At 51.5% G+C, this 25900-nt stretch overlaps 1 protein-coding gene across 1 annotated transcript; it reads right to left on the bottom strand.

Annotated features, from left to right (window-relative positions):
- Positions 1-1472: 1472 nt before the first annotated feature.
- ILF2 (interleukin enhancer binding factor 2) lies at positions 1473-23743 on the bottom strand (the record flags this gene model as incomplete). The annotated part of the gene is made up of 3 exons (XM_078623761.1): positions 1473-5600; positions 7705-7857; positions 22690-23743. Coding segments are annotated over 2 exons (1200 nt in total), but the record flags the coding sequence as incomplete, so codon positions are not given.
- Between the last annotated feature and the right edge of the window lie 2157 nt (positions 23744-25900).

The following is a 25900-nucleotide window of genomic DNA, read 5'->3' as shown; positions in this document are numbered from 1 at the left end:
CTTTGCCTGTGTGTGTGTAACAGCACTTGCCCCTACGGCCCTGCTAGAGGCTACCTGGGGGAGCTTTGCCTGTGTGTGTGTAACAGCACTTGCCCCTACGGCCCTGCTAGAGGCTACCTGGGGCAGCTTTGCCTGTGTGTAACAGCACTTGCCCCTACAGCCCTGCTAGAGGCTACCTGGGGGAGCTTTGCCTGTGTGTGTGTGTAACAGCACTTGCCCCTACGGCCCTGCTAGAGGCTACCTGGGGGAGCTTTGCCTGTGTGTGTGTAACAGCACTTGCCCCTACGGCCCTGCTAGAGGCTACCTGGGGGAGCTTTGCCTGTGTGTGTGTAACAGCACTTGCCCCTACGGCCCTGCTAGAGGCTACCTGGGGGAGCTTTGCCTGTGTGTGTGTAACAGCACTTGCCCCTGCAGCCCTGCTAGAGGCTACCTGGGGGAGCTTTGCCTGTGTGTGTAACAGCACTTGCCCCTACGGCCCTGCTAGAGGCTACCTGGGGGAGCTTTGCCTGTGTGTGTAACAGCACTTGCCCCTACGGCCCTGCTAGAGGCTACCTGGGGGAGCTTTGCCTGTGTGTGTAACAGCACTTGCCCCTGCAGCCCTGCTAGAGGCTACCTGGGGGAGCTTTGCCTGTGTGTGTGTGTAACAGCACTTGCCCCTACGGCCCTGCTAGAGGCTACCTGGGGGAGCTTTGCCTGTGTGTGTGTAACAGCACTTGCCCCTGCAGCCCTGCTAGAGGCTACCTGGGGGAGCTTTGCCTGTGTGTGTAACAGCACTTGCCCCTACGGCCCTGCTAGAGGCTACCTGGGGGAGCTTTGCCTGTGTGTGTAACAGCACTTGCCCCTACGGCCCTGCTAGAGGCTACCTGGGGGAGCTTTGCCTGTGTGTAACAGCACTTGCCCCTGCAGCCCTGCTAGAGGCTACCTGGGGGAGCTTTGCCTGTGTGTGTGTGTAACAGCACTTGCCCCTGCAGCCCTGCTAGAGGCTACCTGGGGGAGCTTTGCCTGTGTGTGTGTGTAACAGCACTTGCCCCTACGGCCCTGCTAGAGGCTACCTGGGGGAGCTTTGCCTGTGTGTGTGTAACAGCACTTGCCCCTGCAGCCCTGCTAGAGGCTACCTGGGGGAGCTTTGCCTGTGTGTGTAACAGCACTTGCCCCTACGGCCCTGCTAGAGGCTACCTGGGGGAGCTTTGCCTGTGTGTGTAACAGCACTTGCCCCTACGGCCCTGCTAGAGGCTACCTGGGGGAGCTTTGCCTGTGTGTAACAGCACTTGCCCCTGCAGCCCTGCTAGAGGCTACCTGGGGGAGCTTTGCCTGTGTGTGTGTGTAACAGCACTTGCCCCTACAACCCTGCTAGAGGCTACCTGGGGGAGCTTTGCCTGTGTTTGTGTGTAACAGCACTTGCCCCTACGGCCCTGCTAGAGGCTACCTGGGGGAGCTTTGTCTGTGTGTGAGTGACGCAGTGAGACGTTGAGGAGTTTCTAAGTTTCGAGTTTTATTCAAATGACAAAAAAAGGTTGCAACTCTTAAACAACATCTGTGTGTGTGTGTCACTGTGTGTGTGTGTCACTGTGTGTGTCACTGTGTGTGTCACTGTGTGTGTCACTGTGTGTGTCACTGTGTGTGTGTCACTGTGTGTGTGCGTGTCACTGTGTGTGTCACTGTGTGTGTGTCACTGTGTGTGTCACTGTGTGTGTGTCACTGTGTGTGTCACTGTGTGTGTCACTGTGTGTGTCACTGTGTGTGTGTCACTGTGTGTGTCACTGTGTGTGTGTCACTGTGTGTGTCACTGTGTGTGTCACTGTGTGTGTGTCACTGTGTTTGTGTCACTGTGTGTGTGTCACTGTGTGTGTGTCACTGTGTGTGTCACTGTGTGTGTGTCACTGTGTGTGTGTCACTGTGTGTGTCACTGTGTGTGTCACTGTGTGTGTGTCACTGTGTGTGTGTCACTGTGTGTGTGTCACTGTGTGTGTGTGTCACTGTGTGTGTGTCACTGTGTGTGTCACTGTGTGTGTGTGTCACTGTGTGTGTGTCACTGTGTGTGTCACTGTGTGTGTGTGTCACTGTGTGTGTGTGTCACTGTGTGTGTGTGTCACTGTGTGTGTGTGTCACTGTGTGTGTGTGTGTGTCACTGTGTGTGTGTGTGTCAATGTGTGTGTCACTGTGTGTGTGTGTCAATGTGTGTGTGTGTCAATGTGTGTGTGTCACTGTGTGTGTGTCACTGTGTGTGTGTGTGTCACTGTGTGTGTGTCACTGTGTGTGTCACTGTGTGTGTGTCACTGTGTGTGTGTCACTGTGTGTGTCACTGTGTGTGTGTGTCACTGTGTGTGTGTCACTGTGTGTGTCACTGTGTGTGTGTCACTGTGTGTGTGTCACTGTGTGTGTGTGTGTCACTGTGTGTGTGTGTGTCACTGTGTGTGTGTTACTGTGTGTGTGTCACTGTGTGTGTCACTGTGTGTGTCACTGTGTGTGTGTCACTGTGTGTGTGTGTCACTGTGTGTGTGTGTCACTGTGTGTGTGTGTCACTGTGTGTGTGTGTCACTGTGTGTGTGTGTCACTGTGTGTGTGTGTCACTGTGTGTGTCACTGTGTGTGTCACTGTGTGTGTGTGTCACTGTGTGTGTGTCACTGTGTGTGTCACTGTGTGTGTCACTGTGTGTGTGTGTCACTGTGTGTGTGTGTGTGTGTCACTGTGTGTGTGTGTCACTGTGTGTGTGTGTCACTGTGTGTGTGTGTCACTGTGTGTGTGTGTGTGTGTCACTGTGTGTGTGTGTGTGTGTCACTGTGTGTGTGTGTCACTGTGTGTGTGTCACTGTGTGTGTGTGTCACTGTGTGTGTGTGTGTGTCACTGTGTGTGTGTGTGTGTCACTGTGTGTGTGTGTCACTGTGTGTGTGTCACTGTGTGTGTGTGTCACTGTGTGTGTGTGTGTGTGTCACTGTGTGTGTGTGTGTGTCACTGTGTGTGTGTGTCACTGTGTGTGTGTGTCACTGTGTGTGTGTGTCACTGTGTGTGTGTGTCACTGTGTGTGTGTGTCACTGTGTGTGTGTCACTGTGTGTGTGTGTCACTGTGTGTGTGTGTCACTGTGTGTGTGTCACTGTGTGTGTGTCACTGTGTGTGTCACTGTGTGTGTGTCACTGTGTGTGTCACTGTGTGTGTGTGTCACTGTCTGTGTGTCACTGTGTGTGTGTCACTGTGTGTGTGTGTGTCACTGTGTGTGTCACTGTGTGTGTCACTGTGTGTGTGTCACTGTGTGTGTGTCACTGTGTGTGTGTGTCACTGTGTGTGTGTCACTGTGTGTGTGTCACTGTGTGTGTGTGTCACTGTGTGTGTGTGTGTGTCACTGTGTGTGTGTCACTGTGTGTGTCTCACTGTGTGTGTGTCACTGTGTGTGTCACTGTGTGTGTCACTGTGTGTGTGTGTGTCACTGTGTGTGTCACTGTGTGTGTGTGTCAATGTGTGTGTGTGTCAATGTGTGTGTGTCACTGTGTGTGTGTCACTGTGTGTGTGTGTGTCACTGTGTGTGTGTCACTGTGTGTGTCACTGTGTGTGTGTCACTGTGTGTGTGTCACTGTGTGTGTCACTGTGTGTGTGTGTCACTGTGTGTGTGTCACTGTGTGTGTCACTGTGTGTGTGTCACTGTGTGTGTGTGTGTCACTGTGTGTGTCACTGTGTGTGTGTCACTGTGTGTGTGTCACTGTGTGTGTCACTGTGTGTGTCACTGTGTGTGTGTCACTGTGTGTGTGTCACTGTGTGTGTGTGTGTCACTGTGTGTCTGTGTCACTGTGTGTGTCACTGTGTGTGTGTCACTGTGTGTGTGTGTGTCACTGTGTGTGTGTCACTGTGTGTGTCACTGTGTGTGTGTCACTGTGTGTGTGTGTCACTGTGTGTGTGTCACTGTGTGTGTGTCTCTATCTGCGCATCCAAGTATTCTTCAGGTCAGCCTGCATCTGTCCGCACACACACACAGACACACACACAGACACACACACACAGACACACACACACACAGACACACACACAGACACACACACACAGATACACACACAGACACACACACACACAGACACACACAGACACACACACACACAGACACACACACACACACAGACACACACACACACACAGACACACACACACACAGACACACACACAGACACACAGACACACACACAGACACACACACACAGACAGACACACATCAGGCCCATATTAAACGTCAATCAACACACACGAAACATGAACCACGCCCATAGAGACACACAGAGACACACAGAGACACACATACAGATACATCTATGTGTGTCTCTGTGTGTGTCTATCTCTGTGTCTCTATCTATATCTGTGTGTGTCACTGTGTGTGTCACTGTGTGTGTGTCACTGTGTGTGTGTGTGTCACTGTGTGTGTGTGTGTCACTGTGTGTGTGTTACTGTGTGTGTGTCACTGTGTGTGTCACTGTGTGTGTCACTGTGTGTGTGTCACTGTGTGTGTGTGTCACTGTGTGTGTGTGTGTGTGTCACTGTGTGTGTGTGTGTGTCACTGTGTGTGTGTGTCACTGTGTGTGTGTCACTGTGTGTGTGTGTCACTGTGTGTGTGTGTGTGTGTCACTGTGTGTGTGTGTGTGTCACTGTGTGTGTGTGTCACTGTGTGTGTGTGTCACTGTGTGTGTGTGTCACTGTGTGTGTGTGTCACTGTGTGTGTGTCACTGTGTGTGTGTGTCACTGTGTGTGTGTGTCACTGTGTGTGTGTCACTGTGTGTGTGTCACTGTGTGTGTCACTGTGTGTGTGTCACTGTGTGTGTCACTGTGTGTGTGTGTCACTGTGTGTGTGTCACTGTGTGTGTGTGTGTCACTGTGTGTGTCACTGTGTGTGTCACTGTGTGTGTGTCACTGTGTGTGTGTCACTGTGTGTGTGTCACTGTGTGTGTGTGTCACTGTGTGTGTGTCACTGTGTGTGTGTCACTGTGTGTGTGTGTCACTGTGTGTGTGTGTGTGTCACTGTGTGTGTGTCACTGTGTGTGTCTCACTGTGTGTGTGTCACTGTGTGTGTCACTGTGTGTGTCACTGTGTGTGTGTGTGTCACTGTGTGTGTCACTGTGTGTGTGTGTCAATGTGTGTGTGTGTCAATGTGTGTGTGTCACTGTGTGTGTGTCACTGTGTGTGTGTGTGTCACTGTGTGTGTGTCACTGTGTGTGTCACTGTGTGTGTGTCACTGTGTGTGTGTCACTGTGTGTGTCACTGTGTGTGTGTGTCACTGTGTGTGTGTCACTGTGTGTGTCACTGTGTGTGTGTCACTGTGTGTGTGTGTGTCACTGTGTGTGTCACTGTGTGTGTGTCACTGTGTGTGTGTCACTGTGTGTGTCACTGTGTGTGTCACTGTGTGTGTGTCACTGTGTGTGTGTCACTGTGTGTGTGTGTGTCACTGTGTGTCTGTGTCACTGTGTGTGTCACTGTGTGTGTGTCACTGTGTGTGTGTGTGTCACTGTGTGTGTGTCACTGTGTGTGTCACTGTGTGTGTGTCACTGTGTGTGTGTGTCACTGTGTGTGTGTCACTGTGTGTGTGTCTCTATCTGCGCATCCAAGTATTCTTCAGGTCAGCCTGCATCTGTCCGCACACACACACAGACACACACACAGACACACACACACAGACACACACACACACAGACACACACACAGACACACACACACAGATACACACACAGACACACACACACACAGACACACACAGACACACACACACACAGACACACACACACACACAGACACACACACACACACAGACACACACACACACAGACACACACACAGACACACAGACACACACACAGACACACACACACAGACAGACACACATCAGGCCCATATTAAACGTCAATCAACACACACGAAACATGAACCACGCCCATAGAGACACACAGAGACACACAGAGACACACATACAGATACATCTATGTGTGTCTCTGTGTGTGTCTATCTCTGTGTCTCTATCTATATCTGTGTGTGTCTCTGTGTGTGTCTATCTGTGTGTGTGTCTCTCTATCTGTGTGTGTGTCTATCTATCTGTGTGTGTGTCTATCTATCTGTGTGTGTGTCTCTCTGTGTGTCTGTGTGTGTGTCTATCTCTGTGTATGTGTCTCTGTGTATGTGTGTGTGTCTCTCTGTGTGTCTGTGTGTGTGTCTATCTGTGTGTGTGTGTGTCTATCTCTGTGTATGTGTCTCTGTGTATGTGTGTGTGTCTCTCTGTGTGTCTGTGTGTGTGTCTATCTGTGTGTGTGTCTATCTCTGTGTATGTGTCTCTGTGTATGTGTGTGTGTCTCTCTGTGTGTCTGTGTGTGTGTCTATCTGTGTGTGTGTCTATCTCTGTGTATGTGTCTCTGTGTATGTGTGTGTGTCTCTCTGTGTGTCTGTGTGTGTGTCTATCTGTGTGTGTCTATCTCTGTGTATGTGTCTCTGTGTATGTGTGTGTGTCTCTCTGTGTGTCTGTGTGTGTGTCTATCTGTGTGTGTGTGTGTGTGTCTATCTCTGTGTATGTGTCTCTGTGTATGTGTGTGTGTCTCTCTGTGTGTCTGTGTGTGTGTCTATCTGTGTGTGTGTGTGTCTATCTCTGTGTATGTGTCTCTGTGTATGTGTGTGTGTCTCTCTGTGTGTCTGTGTGTGTGTCTATCTGTGTGTGTGTGTGTCTATCTCTGTGTATGTGTCTCTGTGTATGTGTGTGTGTCTCTCTGTGTGTCTGTGTGTGTGTCTATCTGTGTGTGTGTGTGTCTATCTCTGTGTATGTGTCTCTGTGTATGTGTGTGTGTCTCTCTGTGTCTCTGTGTGTGTCTATCTATCTCTCTCTATGTGTGTCTGTGTGTCTCAGTGTGTGTGTCTATCTGTCTATCTCTGTGTGTATGTGTGTGTCTCTATCTATGTGTGTCTCTGTGTCTCTCTGTGTGTGTGTCTCTGTGTGTCTCTCTCTCTGTGTCTCTGTGTGTGTGTGTCTCTGTGTGTCTCTCTCTCTGTGTCTCTCTGTGTGTGTGTCTCTGTGTGTCTCTCTCTCTCTGTGTGTGTCTCTGTGTGTGTCTCTCTCTGTGTCTCTGTGTGTGTCTCTCTCTATGTGTGTCTTTCTGTGTGTGTCTCTGTGTGTGTGTCTCTCTGTGTGTGTGTGTGTCTCTCTGTGTGTGTGTGTGTCTCTCTGTGTGTGTGTCTATCTGTGTGTGTCTCTCTGTGTGTGTGTCTCTGTGTGTGTCTATCTGTGTGTGTCTCTCTGTGTGTGTCTCACGGCGTCGCTATTCCTGTGTCTCCATCCCCTCCTCCTCCGCCTCCTCCTCCTGTGTGTGTGTGTGTCTATCTGTGTGTGTGTCTGTGTGTGTGTGTCTATCTGTCTGTGTCTCTCTGTGTGTGTCTCACGGCGTCGCTATTCCTGTGTCTCCATCCCCTCCTCCTCCGCCTCCTCCTCAGCCTCCTCCTCCTCCTGTGTGTGTGTGTGTCTATCTGTGTGTGTGTCTCTGTGTGTCTGTGTGTGTCTCTCTGTGTCTATCTGTGTGTGTCTCACAGCGTCGCTATTCCTGTGTCTCCATCCCCTCCTCCTCCGCCTCCTCCTCCGCCTCCTCCTCCTGTGTGTGTGTCTATCTGTGTGTGTGTCTGTGTGTGTGTGTCTATCTGTGTGTGTCTATCTGTGTGTGTCTCTCTGTGTGTCTCTCTGTGTCTATCTGTGTGTGTCTCACGGCGCCGCTATTCCTGTGTCTCCATCCCCTCCTCCTCCGCCTCCTCCTCCGCCTCCTCCTCCTCCACCTCCTTCTTCTCCGGAGGCTTCTCGTAGGCTCGCTCGGACGGAGCCACCACCACGCCGTCCCACACGGACAGCTTCGTAGCGATGCCTACACATAGACACATACACACTATACACTACTACACTACACTATACACTACTACACTATACACTACTACACTATACACTACTACACTATACACTACTACACTATACACTACTACACTATACACTACTACACTATACACTACACTACACTATACACTACTACACTATACACTACTACACTATACACTACACACTATACACTACTACACTATACACTACTACACTATAGACTACTACACTATACACTACTACACTATACACTACTACACTATACACTACTACACTATACACTACTACACTATACACTACTACACTATACACTACTACACTATACACTACTACACTATACACTACACTATACACTACTACACTATACACTACTACACTATACACTACTACACTATACACTACTACACTACACTATACACTACACTATACACTACACACTACTTCTCGTAGGCTCGCTCGGACGGAGCGACCACCACTCCGTCCCACACGGAGAGCTTCGTAGCGATGCCTTCACACACATAGACACATTATACACTACTACACTACACTATACACTACTACACTACACTATACACTACTTCTCGTAGGCTCGCTCGGACGGAGCCACCACCACGCCGTCCCACACGGACAGCTTCGTAGCGATGCCTTCACACACATAGACACACACATAGACACATACATAGACACACTACTACACACTACTTCTCGTAGGCTCGCTCGGACGGAGCCACCACCACGCCGTCCCACACGGACAGCTTCGTAGCGATGCCTTCACACACATAGACACACACATAGACACATACATAGACACACTACTACACACTACTTCTCGTAGGCTCGCTCGGACGGAGCCACCACCACGCCGTCCCACACGGACAGCTTCGTAGCGATGCCTTCACACACACAGACACATACATAGACACACTACTACACACTACTTCTCGTAGGCTCGCTCGGACGGAGCCACCACCACGCCGTCCCACACGGACAGCTTCGTAGCGATGCCTTCACACACATAGACACATACATAGACACACTACTACTACACACTACTTCTCGTAGGCTCGCTCGGACGGAGCCACCACCACGCCGTCCCACACGGACAGCTTCGTAGCGATGCCTTCACACACATAGACACATACATAGACACACTACTACTACACACTACTTCTCGTAGGCTCGCTCGGACGGAGCGACCACCACCCCGTCCCACACGGACAGCTTCGTAGCGATGCCTTCACACACACAGACACACACATAGACACACTACTACACACTACTTCTCGTAGGCTCGCTCGGACGGAGCGACCACCACGCCGTCCCACACGGACAGCTTCGTAGCGATGCCTTCACACACATAGACACATACATAGACACACTACTACTACACACTACTTCTCGTAGGCTCGCTCGGACGGAGCCACCACCACGCCGTCCCACACGGACAGCTTCGTAGCGATGCCTTCACACACACAGACACATACATAGACACACTACTACACACTACTTCTCGTAGGCTCGCTCGGACGGAGCGACCACCACGCCGTCCCACACGGACAGCTTTGTAGCGATGCCTTCACACACACAGACACATACATAGACACACTACTACACACTACTTCTCGTAGGCTCGCTCGGACGGAGCGACCACCACGCCGTCCCACACGGACAGCTTTGTAGCGATGCCTTCACACACATAGACACATACATAGACACACTACTACTACACACTACTTCTCGTAGGCTCGCTCGGACGGAGCCACCACCACCCCGTCCCACACGGACAACTTTGTAGCGATGCCTTCACACACATAGACACACAGACACAGACCGAGCCTCTGCCATGTAGATGGTAAAAAGCAGAAAGTCAGGAAGAAACAGACTCCTGCGACGTTTCCTCGGTGGGTAAAACTTAAAGCAGTAAAACCAGCGTGCGAAACAAGTAAACCCGTAAAAACAAAGTGTGTCACTCTAAATCCTTTATATGTGTGGCGGCGAACTTAATATGAAGGATTTAACAAGTAAACCCGTAAAAACAAAGTGTTTCACTCTAAATCCTTTAAATGCGTGGCGGCGAACTTAATATGAAGGATTTAACAAGTAAACCCGTAAAAACAAAGTGTGTCACTCTAAATCCTTTATATGCGTGGCGGCGAACTTAATATGAAGGATTTAACAAGTAAACCCGTAAAAACAAAGTGTTTCACTCTAAATCCTTTATATGCGTGGCGGCGAACTTAATATGAAGGATTTAACAAGTAAACCCGTAAAAACAAAGTGTTTCACTCTAAATCCTTTATATGCGTGGCGGCGAACTTAATATGAAGGATTTAACAAGTAAACCCGTAAAAACAAAGTGTGTCACTCTAAATCCTTTATATGCGTGGCGGCGAACTTAATATGAAGGATTTAACAAGTAAACCCGTAAAAACAAAGTGTTCCACTCTAAATCCTTTAAATGCGTGGCGGCGAACTTAATATGAAGGATTTAACAAGTAAACCCGTAAAAACAAAGTGTGTCACTCTAAATCCTTTATATGCGTGGCGGCGAACTTAATATGAAGGATTTAACAAGTAAACCCGTAAAAACAAAGTGTTTCACTCTAAATCCTTTAAATGCGTGGCGGCGAACTTAATATGAAGGATTTAACAAGTAAACCCGTAAAAACAAAGTGTGTCACTCTAAATCCTTTATATGCGTGGCGGCGAACTTAATATGAAGGATTTAACAAGTAAACCCGTAAAAACAAAGTGTTTCACTCTAAATCCTTTATATGCGTGGCGGCGAACTTAATATGAAGGATTTAACAAGTAAACCCGTAAAAACAAAGTGTTTCACTCTAAATCCTTTATATGCGTGGCGGCGAACTTAATATAAAGGATTTAACAAGTAAACCCGTAAAAACAAAGTGTGTCACTCTAAATCCTTTATATGCGTGGCGGCGAACTTAATATGAAGGATTTAACAAGTAAACCCGTAAAAACAAAGTGTTTCACTCTAAATCCTTTATATGCGTGGCGGCGAACTTAATATGAAGGATTTAACAAGTAAACCCGTAAAAACAAAGTGTGTCACTCTAAATCCTTTATATGCGTGGCGGCGAACTTAATATGAAGGATTTAACAAGTAAACCCGTAAAAACAAAGTGTTCCACTCTAAATCCTTTATATGCGTGGCGGCGAACTTAATATGAAGGATTTAACAAGTAAACCCGTAAAAACAAAGTGTGTCACTCTAAATCCTTTATATGCGTGGCGGCGAACTTAATATGAAGGATTTAACAAGTAAACCCGTAAAAACAAAGTGTTCCACTCTAAATCCTTTATATGCGTGGCGGTGAACTTAATATGAAGGATTTAACAAGTAAACCCGTAAAAACAAAGTGTTTCACTCTAAATCCTTTATATGCGTGGCGGTGAACTTAATATGAAGGATTTAACAAGTAAACCCGTAAAAACAAAGTGTTTCACTCTAAATCCTTTATATGCGTGGCGGCGAACTTAATATAAAGGATTTAACAAGTAAACCCGTAAAAACAAAGTGTTTCACTCTAAATCCTTTATATGCGTGGCGGCGAACTTAATATGAAGGATTTAACAAGTAAACCCGTAAAAACAAAGTGTGTCACTCTAAATCCTTTATATGCGTGGCGGCGAACTTAATATAAAGGATTTAACAAGTAAACCCGTAAAAACAAAGTGTGTCACTCTAAATCCTTTAAATGCGTGGCGGCGAACTTAATATGAAGGATTTAACAAGTAAACCCGTAAAAACAAAGTGTGTCACTCTAAATCCTTTATATGCGTGGCGGCGAACTTAATATGAAGGATTTAACAAGTAAACCCGTAAAAACAAAGTGTGTCACTCTAAATCCTTTATATGCGTGGCGGCGAACTTAATATGAAGGATTTAACAAGTAAACCCGTAAAAACAAAGTGTTTCACTCTAAATCCTTTATATGCGTGGCGGCGAACTTAATATGAAGGATTTAACAAGTAAACCCGTAAAAACAAAGTGTTTCACTCTAAATCCTTTAAATGCGTGGCGGCGAACTTAATATGAAGGATTTAACAAGTAAACCCGTAAAAACAAAGTGTGTCACTCTAAATCCTTTATATGCGTGGCGGCGAACTTAATATGAAGGATTTAACAAGTAAACCCGTAAAAACAAAGTGTTTCACTCTAAATCCTTTATATGCGTGGCGGCGAACTTAATATGAAGGATTTAACAAGTAAACCCGTAAAAACAAAGTGTTTCACTCTAAATCCTTTATATGCGTGGCGGCGAACTTAATATGAAGGATTTAACAAGTAAACCCGTAAAAACAAAGTGTGTCACTCTAAATCCTTTATATGCGTGGCGGCGAACTTAATATGAAGGATTTAACAAGTAAACCCGTAAAAACAAAGTGTGTCACTCTAAATCCTTTATATGCGTGGCGGCGAACTTAATATGAAGGATTTAACAAGTAAACCCGTAAAAACAAAGTGTTTCACTCTAAATCCTTTATGTGCGTGGCGGCTAGAGGCCTCTCGTCCTCTGGCTTGAGATGGCTGCCACCTATGGGTCAGATGATTGCCTGACACCGTTAAGCGATTGGTAATTAAACATCGAATTTGTTTTCCCTAAACGATGTAAAATTACGGAATTTTTTTCCACGAACATTAACCGTCACGCGCAACGAGTCTGTGTGGAAAAACGTCAGCTCGATGGGATCACGGGAAGTGGGTTAAAAAAACGAGCGAAAGATTTGCACGGTCCTAAGCAAGCATTGAAGCAAGCAAGCGAACTTAATATAAAGGATTTAAAAAAGAAGCTAAACATGGTAAAAACAAAACTGGCCGTCTGTCAGTAAACTGTACAGCAACTCGAGAATCGTTGTCCGTCAAATAAGATGGTCCAAATAAGTGCAGTTAAACATTTTTTGCGCGGTTAATAACATCTTTCCAATGCTTACTCACAGTTTGTGACCATCATCATCGCGGTTAAAATTATAATGGTAGGTTTTTACCCTTTTAACTGGTACAAAACTGACACCTTTATTCAAGGCATCATGTTTGCAATGACCACAACACAAGCAGTCAATAAAGCAAACAAAAAGATGCAACTCTGATGAGGATGATAATAATATGCACTGTCCTTGAAGTTGATTGGCCCACACCCGAGACGGCTTTCTTTAAAAGAGATCTCATAGTGTAAATGTTTACCCCGAACTCTCAATACTCTGACATTGCACTGTGTTTGAGTCGTGCGCCTTCTGGTGTCATCTGGCCCTACACCAATGGGGACTAGGCTCTAAAGAAAGCCGTCTCGGGTGTGGGCCAATCAACTTCAAGGACAGTGCATATTATTATCATCCTTATCAGAGTTGCATCTTTTTGTTTGCTTTATTGACTACTTGTGTTGTGGTCATTGCAAACATGATGCCTTGAATAAAGGTGTCAGTTTTGTACCAGTTAAAAGGGTAAAAACCTACCATTATATTTTGCCACTGGTAAAAGAGATCTCATAGTGGTTAAAATGATGTCTCTGTTTGTATATCTGTGAAGTACCGGTAAGTACGCTGGACACAGCTAATCCTGACCTACTCCCAAGTCCTCCACTAACGGGCTAGCTAGGGGAGGCTAACTGGCCCGACACTGGTGAGTCGGGCTACGGTCTCCGGAGTCCCAGGGTACTGACCCTGGTTCACGGAACCACGCCTCTGGCTCGATCCTCCGCAGCCCTGACAAGGGCGGCGTCGAGGGGAGTCCAGGGCTTCTAACTAGGAGATCTTCCTTCTTCCTCCTTCGTTTCCAGACTCAGCCACGAGCTCTCTCTGTCCTCCCCCTTTATACCCCCCGTCAGGATCACATCTGGATGGCTTCGTGCAACAAACCTTTGATGGTAGCCGGGAGGTTTGCAGAGCACCTTGGTCTCGGAAAAGACAACTTCATGAGAGCATCTCTCCCCGTGTCTCTGTGTCTCTACGTGTCTCTGTGTGTCTCTACGTGTCTCTGTGTGTCTCCCATGTCTGTGCGTCTCCCCATGTCTCTGTGTGTCTCTGAGTGTCTCTGTGTGTCTCTGTGTGTCTCTGTGTGTCTCTGTGTGTCTCTGTGTGTCTCTGTGTGTCTCTACGTGTCTCTGCGTGTCTCTGTGTGTCTCTGTGTGTCTCTGAGTGTCTCCCCGTGTCTCTGTGCGTCTCCCGTGTCTCTGTGTGTCTCCCATGTCTGTGTGTCTCTGAGCGTCTCCCCGTGTCTCTGTGTGTCTCTGAGTGTCTCCCCGTGTCTGTGTGTCTCTACGTGTCTCCCCCGCGTCTCTATGTCTCCCCGTGTCTCTGTGCGTCTCCCCGTGTCTCTGTGTGTCTCCCATGTCTGTGTGTCTCCCATGTCTGTGCGTCTCCCCATGTCTCTGTGTGTCTCTGAGTGTCTCCCCGTGGCTCTGTGCGTCTCTACGTGTCTCTGTGTGTCTCTGTGTGTCTCTGAGTGTCTCCCCGTGTCTCTGTGTCTCTACGTGTCTCTGTGTGTCTCTACGTGTCCCCGTGTCTCTGTGCGTCTCCCCCGTGTCTCTGTGCGTCTCCCCCGTGTCTCTGTGTGTCTCTCCCCGTGTCTCTGTGCGTCTCCCGTGTCTCTGTGTGTCTCCCATGTCTGTGCGTCTCCCCGTGTCTCTGTGTGTCTCTGTGTGTCTCCCCGTGTCTCTGTGTCTCTACGTGTCTCTGTGTGTCTCTACGTGTCCCCGTGTCTCTGTGCGTCTCCCCCGTGTCTCTGTGCGTCTCCCCCGTGTCTCTGTGTGTCTCTCCCCGTGTCTCTGTGCGTCTCCCGTGTCTCTGTGTGTCTCCCATGTCTGTGCGTCTCCCCGTGTCTCTGTGTGTCTCTGTGTGTCTCTGAGTGTCTCCCCGTGTCTCTGTGCGTCTCTACGTGTCTCTGTGTGTCTCTGTGTGTCTCTGAGTGTCTCCCCGTGTCTCTGTGTGTCTCTACGTGTCCCCGTGTCTCTGTGCGTCTCCCCCGTGTCTCTGTGTGTCTCTCCCCGTGTCTCTGTGCGTCTCCTGTGTCTCTGTGTGTCTCCCGTGTCCGTGCGTCTCCCCGTGTCTCTGTGTGTCTCTGTGTGTCTCTGAGTGTCTCCCCGTGTCTCTGTGTGTCTCTCCCCGTGTCTCTGTGCGTCTCCTGTGTCTCTGTGTGTCTCCCGTGTCTGTGCGTCTCCCCGTGTCTCTGTGTGTCTCTGTGTGTCTCTACGTGTCCCCGTGTCTCTGTGCGTCTCCCCCGTGTCTCTGTGTGTCTCTCCCCGTGTCTCTGTGCGTCTCCTGTGTCTCTGTGCGTCTCCTGTGTCTCTGTGTGTCTCCCGTGTCTGTGCGTCTCCCCGTGTCTCTGTGTGTCTCTGTGTGTCTCTACGTGTCCCCGTGTCTCTGTGCGTCTCCCCCGTGTCTCTGTGTGTCTCTCCCCGTGTCTCTGTGCGTCTCCTGTGTCTCTGTGCGTCTCCTGTGTCTCTGTGTGTCTCCCGTGTCTGTGCGTCTCCCCGTGTCTCTGTGTGTCTCTGTGTCTCTGTGTGTCTCTACGTGTCCCCCGTGTCTCTGTGTCTCTCCCGTGTCTCTGTGTGTCTGTGCGTCTCTCCCCGTGTCTCTGAGTGTCTCTGTGTGTCTCTGTGTATCTCTGTGCGTCTCTGTGTCTCTGTGTATCTCTGTGCGTCTCTGTGTCTCTCTGTGTCTCCCCGTGTCTCTGAGTGTCTCTGTGCGTCTCTGTGCGTCTCTGTGTGTCTCTGTGTGTCTCTGTGCGTCTCTGTGTATCTCTGTGCGTCTCTGTGTCTCTGTGTGTCTCCCCGTGTCTCTGAGTGTCTCTGTGTGTCTGTGTATCTCTGTGTGTCTGTGTGTCTCTACGTGTCCCCCGTGTCTCTGTGTGTCTGTGTGTATCTCTGTGCGTCTGTGTGTCTCTACGTGTCCCCCGTGTCTCTGTGTGTCTCTACGTGTCCCCCGTGTCTCTGTGTGTCTGTGTGTATCTCTGTGCGTCTGTGTGTCTCTACGTGTCTCCCCCGTGTCTCCCCCGTGTCTCTATGTCTCCCTGTGTCTCCGTGTCTCTGTGTGTCTCTCCCCGTGTCTCTACGTCTCCCCCGCGTCTCTGTGTGTCTCTACGTGTCCCCCGTGTCTCTCTGTGTCTCTGTGTGTCTCTGTGTCTCTGTGTATCTCTGTGTGTCTCTACGTGTCCCCCGTGTCCCCCGTGTCTCTCTGTGTCTCTGTGCGTCTCTGTGTCTCTGTGTGTCTCTGTGCGTCTCCCCCGCGTCTCTACGTGTCTCTGTGTGTCTCTACGTGTCCCCCGTGTCTCTCTGTGTCTCTGTGCGTCTCTGTGTCTCTGTGTGTCTCTGTGCGTGTCTCCCCCGCGTCTCTACGTGTCTCTGTGTGTCTCTACGTGTCTCCGTGTCTCCCCCGCGTCTCTCCCCGTGTCTCTGTGTGTCTCTACGTGTCCCCCGTGTCTCTACGTGTCCCCCGTGTCTCTGTGTCTCTCCCGTGTCTCTGTGTGTCTGTGCGTCTCTCCCCGTGTCTCTGTGCGTCTCTGTGTGTCTCTGTGTATCTCTGTGCGTCTCTGTGTCTCTGTGTGTCTCTGTGTGTCTCCCCGTGTCTCTGTGTGTCTCTGTGTGTCTCTGTGTATCTCTGTGCGTCTCTGTGTCTCTGTGTATCTCTGTGCGTCTCTGTGTCTCTGTGTATCTCTGTGCGTCTCTGTGTCTCTGTGTCTCTGTGTGTCTCTCCGTGTCTCTGAGTGTCTCTGTGCGTCTCTACGTGTCCCCCGTGTCTCTGTGTGTCTGTGTGTATCTCTGTGCGTCTGTGTGTCTCTACGTGTCCCCCGTGTCTCTGTGTGTCTCTACGTGTCTCCCCCGTGTCTCCCCCGTGTCTCTATGTCTCCCTGTGTCTCCGTGTCTCTGTGTGTCTCTCCCCGTGTCTCTACGTCTCCCCCGCGTCTCTGTGTGTCTCTACGTGTCCCCCGTGTCTCTCTGTGTCTCTGTGTGTCTCTGTCTCTGTGTATCTCTGTGTGTCTCTACGTGTCCCCCGTGTCCCCCGTGTCTCTCTGTGTCTCTGTGCGTCTCTGTGTCTCTGTGTGTCTCTGTGCGTGTCTCCCCCGCGTCTCTACGTGTCTCCGTGTCTCTGTGTGTCCCCCGTGTCTCTGTGTGTGTCCCCGTGTCTCTGTGTGTCTCTGTGTGTCTCTACGTGTCCCCCGTGTCTCTACGTGTCTCCCGTGTCTCTGTGTGTCTCTACGTGTCTCTGTGTGTCTCTACGTGTCTCTGCGTGTCTCCCGTGTCTCTGTGTGTCTCTCCCGTGTCTCTGTGTGTCTCTACGTGTCTCTGTGTGTCCCCCGTGTCTCTGTGTGTCTCTACGTGTCTCTGTGTGTCCCCCGTGTCTCTACGTGTCTCCCGTGTCTCTGTGTGTCTCTACGTGTCTCTGCGTGTCTCCCGTGTCTCTGCGTGTCTCCCGTGTCTCTGCGTGTCTCCCGTGTCTCTGTGTGTCTCTACGTGTCTCTGTGTGTCTCTACGTGTCTCTGTGTGTCCCCCGTGTCTCTGCGTGTCTCCCGTGTCTCTGCGTGTCTCCCGTGTCTCTGTGTGTCTCTACGTGTCTCTGTGTGTCTCTACGTGTTTCTGTGTGTCTCCCGTGTCTCTACGTGTCTCTGTGTGTCTCTACGTGTCTCTGCGTGTCTCCCGTGTCTCTGTGTGTCTCTACGTGTCTCTGTGTGTCCCCCGTGTCTCTACGTGTCTCCCGTGTCTCTACGTGTCTCCCGTGTCTCTGTGTGTCTCTACGCGTCTCTGTGTGTCCCCCGTGTCTCTACGTGTCTCCCGTGTCTCTGTGTGTCTCTACGTGTCTCTGTGTGTCCCCCGTGTCTCTACGTGTCTCCCGTGTCTCTGTGTGTCTCTACGCGTCTCTGTGTGTCCCCCGTGTCTCTACGTGTCTCCCGTGTCTCCCGTGTCTCTGTGTGTCTCTGTGTGTCCCCCGTGTCTCTACGTGTCTCTGTGTGTCTCTACGTGTCTCTGTGTGTCTCTACGTGTCTCTGTGTGTCTCTACGTGTCTCTGTGTGTCCCCCGTGTCTCTACGTGTCTCCCGTGTCTCTGTGTGTCTCTACGTGTCTCTACGTGTCTCTGTGTGTCCCCCGTGTCTCTACGTGTCTCTGTGTGTCTCTACGCGTCTCTACGTGTCTCTGTGTGTCCCCCGTGTCTCCCGTGTCTCTGTGTGTCTCTACGCGTCTCTACGCGTCTCTACGTGTCTCCCATGTCTCTGTGTGTCCCCCGTGTCTCTACGTGTCTCCCGTGTCTCTGTGTGTCTCTACGTGTCTCCCGTGTCTCTACGCGTCTCTGTGTGTCTCTACGTGTCTCTGTGTGTCCCCGTGTCTCTGTGTGTCTCTACGTGTCTCTGTGTGTCCCCGTGTCTCTGTGTGTCTCTACGTGTCTCCCGTGTCTCTGTGTGTCCCCGTGTCTCTGTGTGTCTCTACGTGTCTCTGTGTGTCCCCGTGTGTCTCTACGTGTCTCTGTGTGTCTCTACGTGTCTCTGTGTGTCCCCGTGTCTCTACGCGTCTCTACGTGTCTCTGTGTGTCTCTACGTGTCTCTGTGTGTCTCTACGTGTCTCTGTGTGTCCCCGTGTCTCTGTGTGTCTCTACGTGTCTCTGTGTGTCTCTACGTGTCTCCCGTGTCTCTGTGTGTCTCTACGTGTCTCTGTGTGTCCCCGTGTCTCTGTGTGTCTCTACGTGTCTGTGTGTCTCTGTGTGTCTCTACGTGTCTCTGTGTGTCCCCGTGTCTCTGTGTGTCTCTACGTGTCTCTGTGTGTCTCTGTGTGTCTCTACGTGTCTCTGTGTGTCTCTACGTGTCTCCCGTGTCTCTGTGTGTCTCTACGTGTCTCCCGTGTCTCTACGTGTCTCTGTGTGTCTCTACGTGTCTCTGTGTGTCCCCGTGTCTCTGTGTGTCTCTACGTGTCTCTGTGTGTCTCTACGTGTCTCTGTGTGTCCCCGTGTCTCTGTGTGTCTCTACGTGTCTCTGTGTGTCTCTACGTGTCTCCCGTGTCTCTGTGTGTCTCTACGTGTCTCTACGTGTCTCTACGTGTCTCTGTGTGTGTCCCCGTGTCTCTACGTGTCTCTACGTGTCTCTGTGTGTCCCCGTGTCTCTGTGTGTCTCTACGTGTCTCTGTGTGTCTCTACGCGTCTCTGTGTGTCCCCGTGTCTCTGTGTGTCTCTACGTGTCTCTGTGTGTCTCTACGTGTCTCTGTGTGTCCCCGTGTCTCTGTGTGTCTCTACGCGTCTCTACGCGTCTCTACGTGTCTCTGTGTGTCCCCGTGTCTCTGTGTGTCCCCCGTGTCTCTACGTGTCTCCCGTGTCTCTGTGTGTCTCTACGTGTCTCTGTGTGTCCCCGTGTCTCTGTGTGTCCCCGTGTCTCTGTGTGTCTCTACGTGTCTCTGTGTGTCTCTACGCGTCTCTACGTGTCTCTACGTGTCTCTGTGTGTGTCCCCGTGTCTCTACGTGTCTCCCGTGTCTCTGTGTGTCTCACGTGTCTCTGTGTGTCTCTACGTGTCTCTGTGTGTCTCCCGTGTCTCTGTGTGTCTCTACGTGTCTCTGTGTGTCTCTACGTGTTTCTGTGTGTCTCCCGTGTCTCTACGTGTCTCTGTGTGTCTCTACGTGTCTCTGCGTGTCTCCCGTGTCTCTGTGTGTCTCTACGTGTCTCTGTGTGTCCCCCGTGTCTCTACGTGTCTCCCGTGTCTCTACGTGTCTCCCGTGTCTCTGTGTGTCTCTACGCGTCTCTGTGTGTCCCCCGTGTCTCTACGTGTCTCCCGTGTCTCTGTGTGTCTCTACGTGTCTCTGTGTGTCCCCCGTGTCTCTACGTGTCTCCCGTGTCTCTGTGTGTCTCTACGCGTCTCTGTGTGTCCCCCGTGTCTCTACGTGTCTCCCGTGTCTCCCGTGTCTCTGTGTGTCTCTGTGTGTCCCCCGTGTCTCTACGTGTCTCCCGTGTCTCTGTGTGTCTCTACGTGTCTCTGTGTGTCTCTACGTGTCTCTGTGTGTCTCTACGTGTCTCTGTGTGTCCCCCGTGTCTCTACGTGTCTCCCGTGTCTCTGTGTGTCTCTACGTGTCTCTACGTGTCTCTGTGTGTCCCCCGTGTCTCTACGTGTCTCTGTGTGTCTCTACGCGTCTCTACGTGTCTCTGTGTGTCCCCCGTGTCTCCCGTGTCTCTGTGTGTCTCTACGCGTCTCTACGCGTCTCTACGTGTCTCCCGTGTCTCTGTGTGTCCCCCGTGTCTCTACGTGTCTCCCGTGTCTCTGTGTGTCTCTACGTGTCTCCCGTGTCTCTACGCGTCTCTGTGTGTCTCTACGTGTCTCTGTGTGTCCCCGTGTCTCTGTGTGTCTCTACGTGTCTCTGTGTGTCCCCGTGTCTCTGTGTGTCTCTACGTGTCTCCCGTGTCTCTGTGTGTCCCCGTGTCTCTGTGTGTCTCTACGTGTCTCTGTGTGTCCCCGTGTGTCTCTACGTGTCTCTGTGTGTCTCTACGTGTCTCTGTGTGTCCCCGTGTCTCTACGCGTCTCTACGTGTCTCTGTGTGTCTCTACGTGTCTCTGTGTGTCTCTACGTGTCTCTGTGTGTCCCCGTGTCTCTGTGTGTCTCTACGTGTCTCTGTGTGTCTCTACGTGTCTCCCGTGTCTCTGTGTGTCTCTACGTGTCTCTGTGTGTCCCCGTGTCTCTGTGTGTCTCTACGTGTCTGTGTGTCTCTGTGTGTCTCTACGTGTCTCTGTGTGTCCCCGTGTCTCTGTGTGTCTCTACGTGTCTCTGTGTGTCTCTGTGTGTCTCTACGTGTCTCTGTGTGTCTCTACGTGTCTCCCGTGTCTCTGTGTGTCTCTACGTGTCTCCCGTGTCTCTACGTGTCTCTGTGTGTCTCTACGTGTCTCTGTGTGTCCCCGTGTCTCTGTGTGTCTCTACGTGTCTCTGTGTGTCCCCGTGTGTCTCTACGTGTCTCTGTGTGTCTCTACGTGTCTCTGTGTGTCCCCGTGTCTCTACGCGTCTCTACGTGTCTCTGTGTGTCTCTACGTGTCTCTGTGTGTCTCTACGTGTCTCTGTGTGTCCCCGTGTCTCTGTGTGTCTCTACGTGTCTCTGTGTGTCTCTACGTGTCTCCCGTGTCTCTGTGTGTCTCTACGTGTCTCTGTGTGTCCCCGTGTCTCTGTGTGTCTCTACGTGTCTCTGTGTGTCCCCGTGTCTCTGTGTGTCTCTACGTGTCTCTGTGTGTCTCTACGTGTCTCCCGTGTCTCTGTGTGTCTCTACGTGTCTCTACGTGTCTCTACGTGTCTCTGTGTGTGTCCCCGTGTCTCTACGTGTCTCTACGTGTCTCTGTGTGTCCCCGTGTCTCTGTGTGTCTCTACGTGTCTCTGTGTGTCTCTACGCGTCTCTGTGTGTCCCCGTGTCTCTGTGTGTCTCTACGTGTCTCTGTGTGTCTCTACGTGTCTCTGTGTGTCCCCGTGTCTCTGTGTGTCTCTACGCGTCTCTACGCGTCTCTACGTGTCTCTGTGTGTCCCCGTGTCTCTGTGTGTCCCCCGTGTCTCTACGTGTCTCCCGTGTCTCTGTGTGTCTCTACGTGTCTCTGTGTGTCCCCGTGTCTCTGTGTGTCCCCGTGTCTCTGTGTGTCTCTACGTGTCTCTGTGTGTCTCTACGTGTCTCTGTGTGTGTCCCCGTGTCTCTACGTGTCTCCCGTGTCTCTGTGTGTCTCACGTGTCTCTGTGTGTCTCTACGTGTCTCTGTGTGTCTCTACGTGTCTCTGTGTGTCTCTATGTGTCTCTGTGTGTCTCTACGTGTCTCTGTGTGTCCCCCGTGTCTCTACGTGTCTCCCGTGTCTCTGTGTGTGTCCCCGTGTCTCTGTGTGTCTCTACGTGTCTCTGTGTGTGTCCCCGTGTCTCTACGTGTCTCTGTGTGTCTCTACGTGTCTCTGTGTGTCTCTACGTGTCTCCCGTGTCTCTGTGTGTCTCTACGTGTCTCTGTGTGTCCCCGTGTCTCTGTGTGTCCCCCGTGTCTCTACGTGTCTCCCGTGTCTCTGTGTGTCTCTACGTGTCTCTGTGTGTCTCTACGTGTCTCCCGTGTCTCTGTGTGTCTCTACGCGTCTCTACGTGTCTCTGTGTGTCCCCGTGTCTCTGTGTGTCCCCCGTGTCTCTACGTGTCTCCCGTGTCTCTGTGTGTCTCTACGTGTCTCTGTGTGTCTCTACGTGTCTCTACGTGTCTCTGTGTGTGTCCCCGTGTCTCTACGTGTCTCCCGTGTCTCTGTGTGTCTCTACGTGTCTCTGTGTGTCTCTACGTGTCTCTGTGTGTCTCTACGTGTCTCTGTGTGTCTCTACGTGTCTCTGTGTGTCCCCTGTGTCTCTACGTGTCTCCCGTGTCTCTGTGTGTCTCTACGTGTCTCTGTGTGTCTCTGTGTGTCTCTACGTGTCTCTGTGTGTCTCTACGTGTCTCTGTGTGTCTCTACGTGTCTCTGTGTGTCTCTACGTGTCTCTGTGTGTCTCTACGTGTCTCTGTGTGTCCCCCGTGTCTCTACGTGTCTCCCGTGTCTCTGTGTGTGTCCCCATGTCTCTGTGTGTCTCTACGTGTCTCTGTGTGTGTCCCCGTGTCTCTACGTGTCTCTGTGTGTCTCTACGTGTCTCTGTGTGTCTCTACGTGTCTCTGTGTGTCTCTACGTGTCTCTGTGTGTCCCCCGTGTCTCTACGTGTCTCCCGTGTCTCTGTGTGTGTCCCCGTGTCTCTGTGTGTCTCTACGTGTCTCTGTGTGTGTCCCCGTGTCTCTGTGTGTCCCGCGTGTCTCTGTGTGTGTCCCCGTGTCTCTGTGTGTCTCTACGTGTCTCTGTGTGTGTCCCCGTGTCTCACCAAAGTCGCGCTCGATCCCCAGAATCTTCTTGAATCCTCCGTGAGACAGGACGCGCAGCAGAGTCTGCGCTGTGAAGCAGACGCTGTCCTGAGACACGCGGCGAGAGACACGGAGAGAGACACACGGTGAGAGACACGGACACGCAGCAGAGTCTGCGCTGTGAAGCAGACGCTGTCCTGAGACACGCAACGAGAGACACGGGGAGAGACACACGGTGAGAGACACGGACACGCAGCAGAGTCTGCGCTGTGAAGCAGACGCTGTCCTGAGACACGCGGCGAGAGACACGGAGAGAGACACACGGTGAGAGACACGGACACGCAGCAGAGTCTGCGCTGTGAAGCAGACGCTGTCCTGAGACACGCGGCGAGAGACACGGGGAGAGACACACGGTGAGAGACACGGACACGCAGCAGAGTCTGCGCTGTGAAGCAGACGCTGTCCTGAGACACGCGGCGAGAGACACGGGGAGAGACACACGGTGAGAGACACGGACACGCAGCAGAGTCTGCGCTGTGAAGCAGACGCTGTCCTGAGACACGCGGCGAGAGACACGGGGAGACACGGTGAGAGACACGGACACGCAGCAGAGTCTGCGCTGTGAAGCAGACGCTGTCCTGAGACACGCGGCGAGAGACACGGGGAGAGACACACGGTGAGAGACACGGAGAGACACAGAGAGAGAGACACGGACACGCAGCAGAGTCTGCGCTGTGAAGCAGACGCTGTCCTGAGACACGCAGCGAGAGACACGGGGAGAGACACACGGTGAGAGACACGGACACGCAGCAGAGTCTGCGCTGTGAAGCAGACGCTGTCCTGAGACACGCGGCGAGAGACACGGGGAGAGACACGGTGAGAGACACGGGGAGAGACACACGGTGAGAGACACACGGTGAGAGACACACGGTGAGAGACACACGGTGAGAGACACACGGTGAGAGACACACGGTGAGAGACACACGGTGAGAGACACACAGTGAGAGACACACAGTGAGAGACACACGGTGAGAGACACACGGTGAGAGACACACGGTGAGAGACACACGGTGAGAGACACACGGTGAGAGACACACGGTGAGAGACACACGGTGAGAGACACACGGTGAGAGACACACGGTGAGAGACACACGGTGAGAGACACACGGTGAGAGACACACGGTGAGAGACACACGGTGAGAGACACACGGTGAGAGACACACGGTGAGAGACACACAGTGAGAGACACACAGTGAGAGACACACAGTGAGAGACACGGGGAGAGACACACAGTGAGAGACACGCAGTGAGAGACACACGGTGAGAGACACACGGTGAGAGACACACGGTGAGAGACACACGGTGAGAGACACACGGTGAGAGACACACGGTGAGAGACACACGGTGAGAGACACACGGTGAGAGACACACGGTGAGAGACACACGGTGAGAGACACACGGTGAGAGACACACGGTGAGAGACACACAGTGAGAGACACACAGTGAGAGACACACAGTGAGAGACACGGGGAGAGACACACAGTGAGAGACACACAGTGAGAGACACACAGTGAGAGACACACGGTGAGAGACACACAGTGAGAGACACACGGTGAGAGACACACGGTGAGAGACACACGGTGAGAGACACACGGTGAGAGACACACGGTGAGAGACACACGGTGAGAGACACACAGTGAGAGACACACGGTGAGAGACACACGGTGAGAGACACACAGTGAGAGACACACGGTGAGAGACACACGGTGAGAGACACACGGTGAGAGACACACGGTGAGAGACACACAGTGAGAGACACACAGTGAGAGACACACAGTGAGAGACACACAGTGAGAGACACACAGTGAGAGACACACAGTGAGAGACACGGGGAGAGACACACAGTGAGAGACACACAGTGAGAGACACACAGTGAGAGACACACGGTGAGAGACACACGGTGAGAGACACACAGTGAGAGACACACGGTGAGAGACACACAGTGAGAGACACACGGTGAGAGACACACGGTGAGAGACACACAGTGAGAGACACACGGTGAGAGACACACGGTGAGAGACACACGGTGAGAGACACACAGTGAGAGACACACGGTGAGAGACACACGTGAGAGACACACAGTGAGAGACACACAGTGAGAGACACACAGGTGAGAGACACACGGTGAGAGACACACGGTGAGAGACACACGGTGAGAGACACACAGTGAGAGACACACGGTGAGAGACACACGGTGAGAGACACACGGTGAGAGACACACAGTGAGAGACACACGGTGAGAGACACACGGTGAGAGACACACGTGAGAGACACACGGTGAGAGACACACAGTGAGAGACACAGTGAGAGACACACAGTGAGACACACAGTGAGAGACACACAGTGAGAGACACACAGTGAGAGACACACGGTGAGAGACACACAGTGAGAGACACACAGTGAGAGACACACAGTGAGAGACACACGGTGAGAGACACACAGTGAGAGACACACAGTGAGAGACACACGGTGAGAGACACACAGTGAGAGACACACAGTGAGAGACACACAGTGAGAGACACACAGTGAGAGACACACAGTGAGAGACACACGGTGAGACAGGAGACACACGTGAGAGACACACAGTGAGAGACACACAGGAGAGACACACAGTGAGAGACACACGGTGAGAGACACACAGTGAGAGACACACAGTGAGAGACACACAGTGAGAGACACACAGTGAGAGACACACAGTGAGAGACACACAGTGAGAGACACACGTGAGAGACACACAGTGAGAGACACACAGTGAGAGACACACAGTGAGAGACACACAGTGAGACACACAGTGAGAGACACACAGTGAGAGACACACAGTGAGAGACACACAGTGAGACACACAGTGACACACAGTGAGAGACACACAGTGAGAGACACACAGAGAGAGACACACAGTGAGAGACACACGGTGAGAGACACACAGTGAGAGACACACAGTGAGAGACACACAGTGAGAGACACACAGAGAGAGACACACAGTGAGAGACACACAGTGAGAGACACACAGTGAGAGACACACAGTGAGACACACAGTGAGAGACACACAGTGAGACACACGGTGAGAGACACAGACACAGTGAGAGACACACAGTGAGACACACAGTGAGAGACAGACAGTGAGAGACACACGGTGAGAGACACACGGTGAGAGACACACAGTGAGAGACA

The sequence above is a fragment of the Lampetra planeri genome, unplaced genomic scaffold, assembly GCF_965212315.1.
Source record: "Lampetra planeri unplaced genomic scaffold, kcLamPlan1.2.h2 scaffold_430, whole genome shotgun sequence".
Lineage (NCBI taxonomy): Eukaryota > Metazoa > Chordata > Hyperoartia > Petromyzontiformes > Petromyzontidae > Lampetra > Lampetra planeri.
Note: the sequence above shows the minus strand (reverse complement) of the source record. Positions and strands in the feature narration are given on the sequence as shown.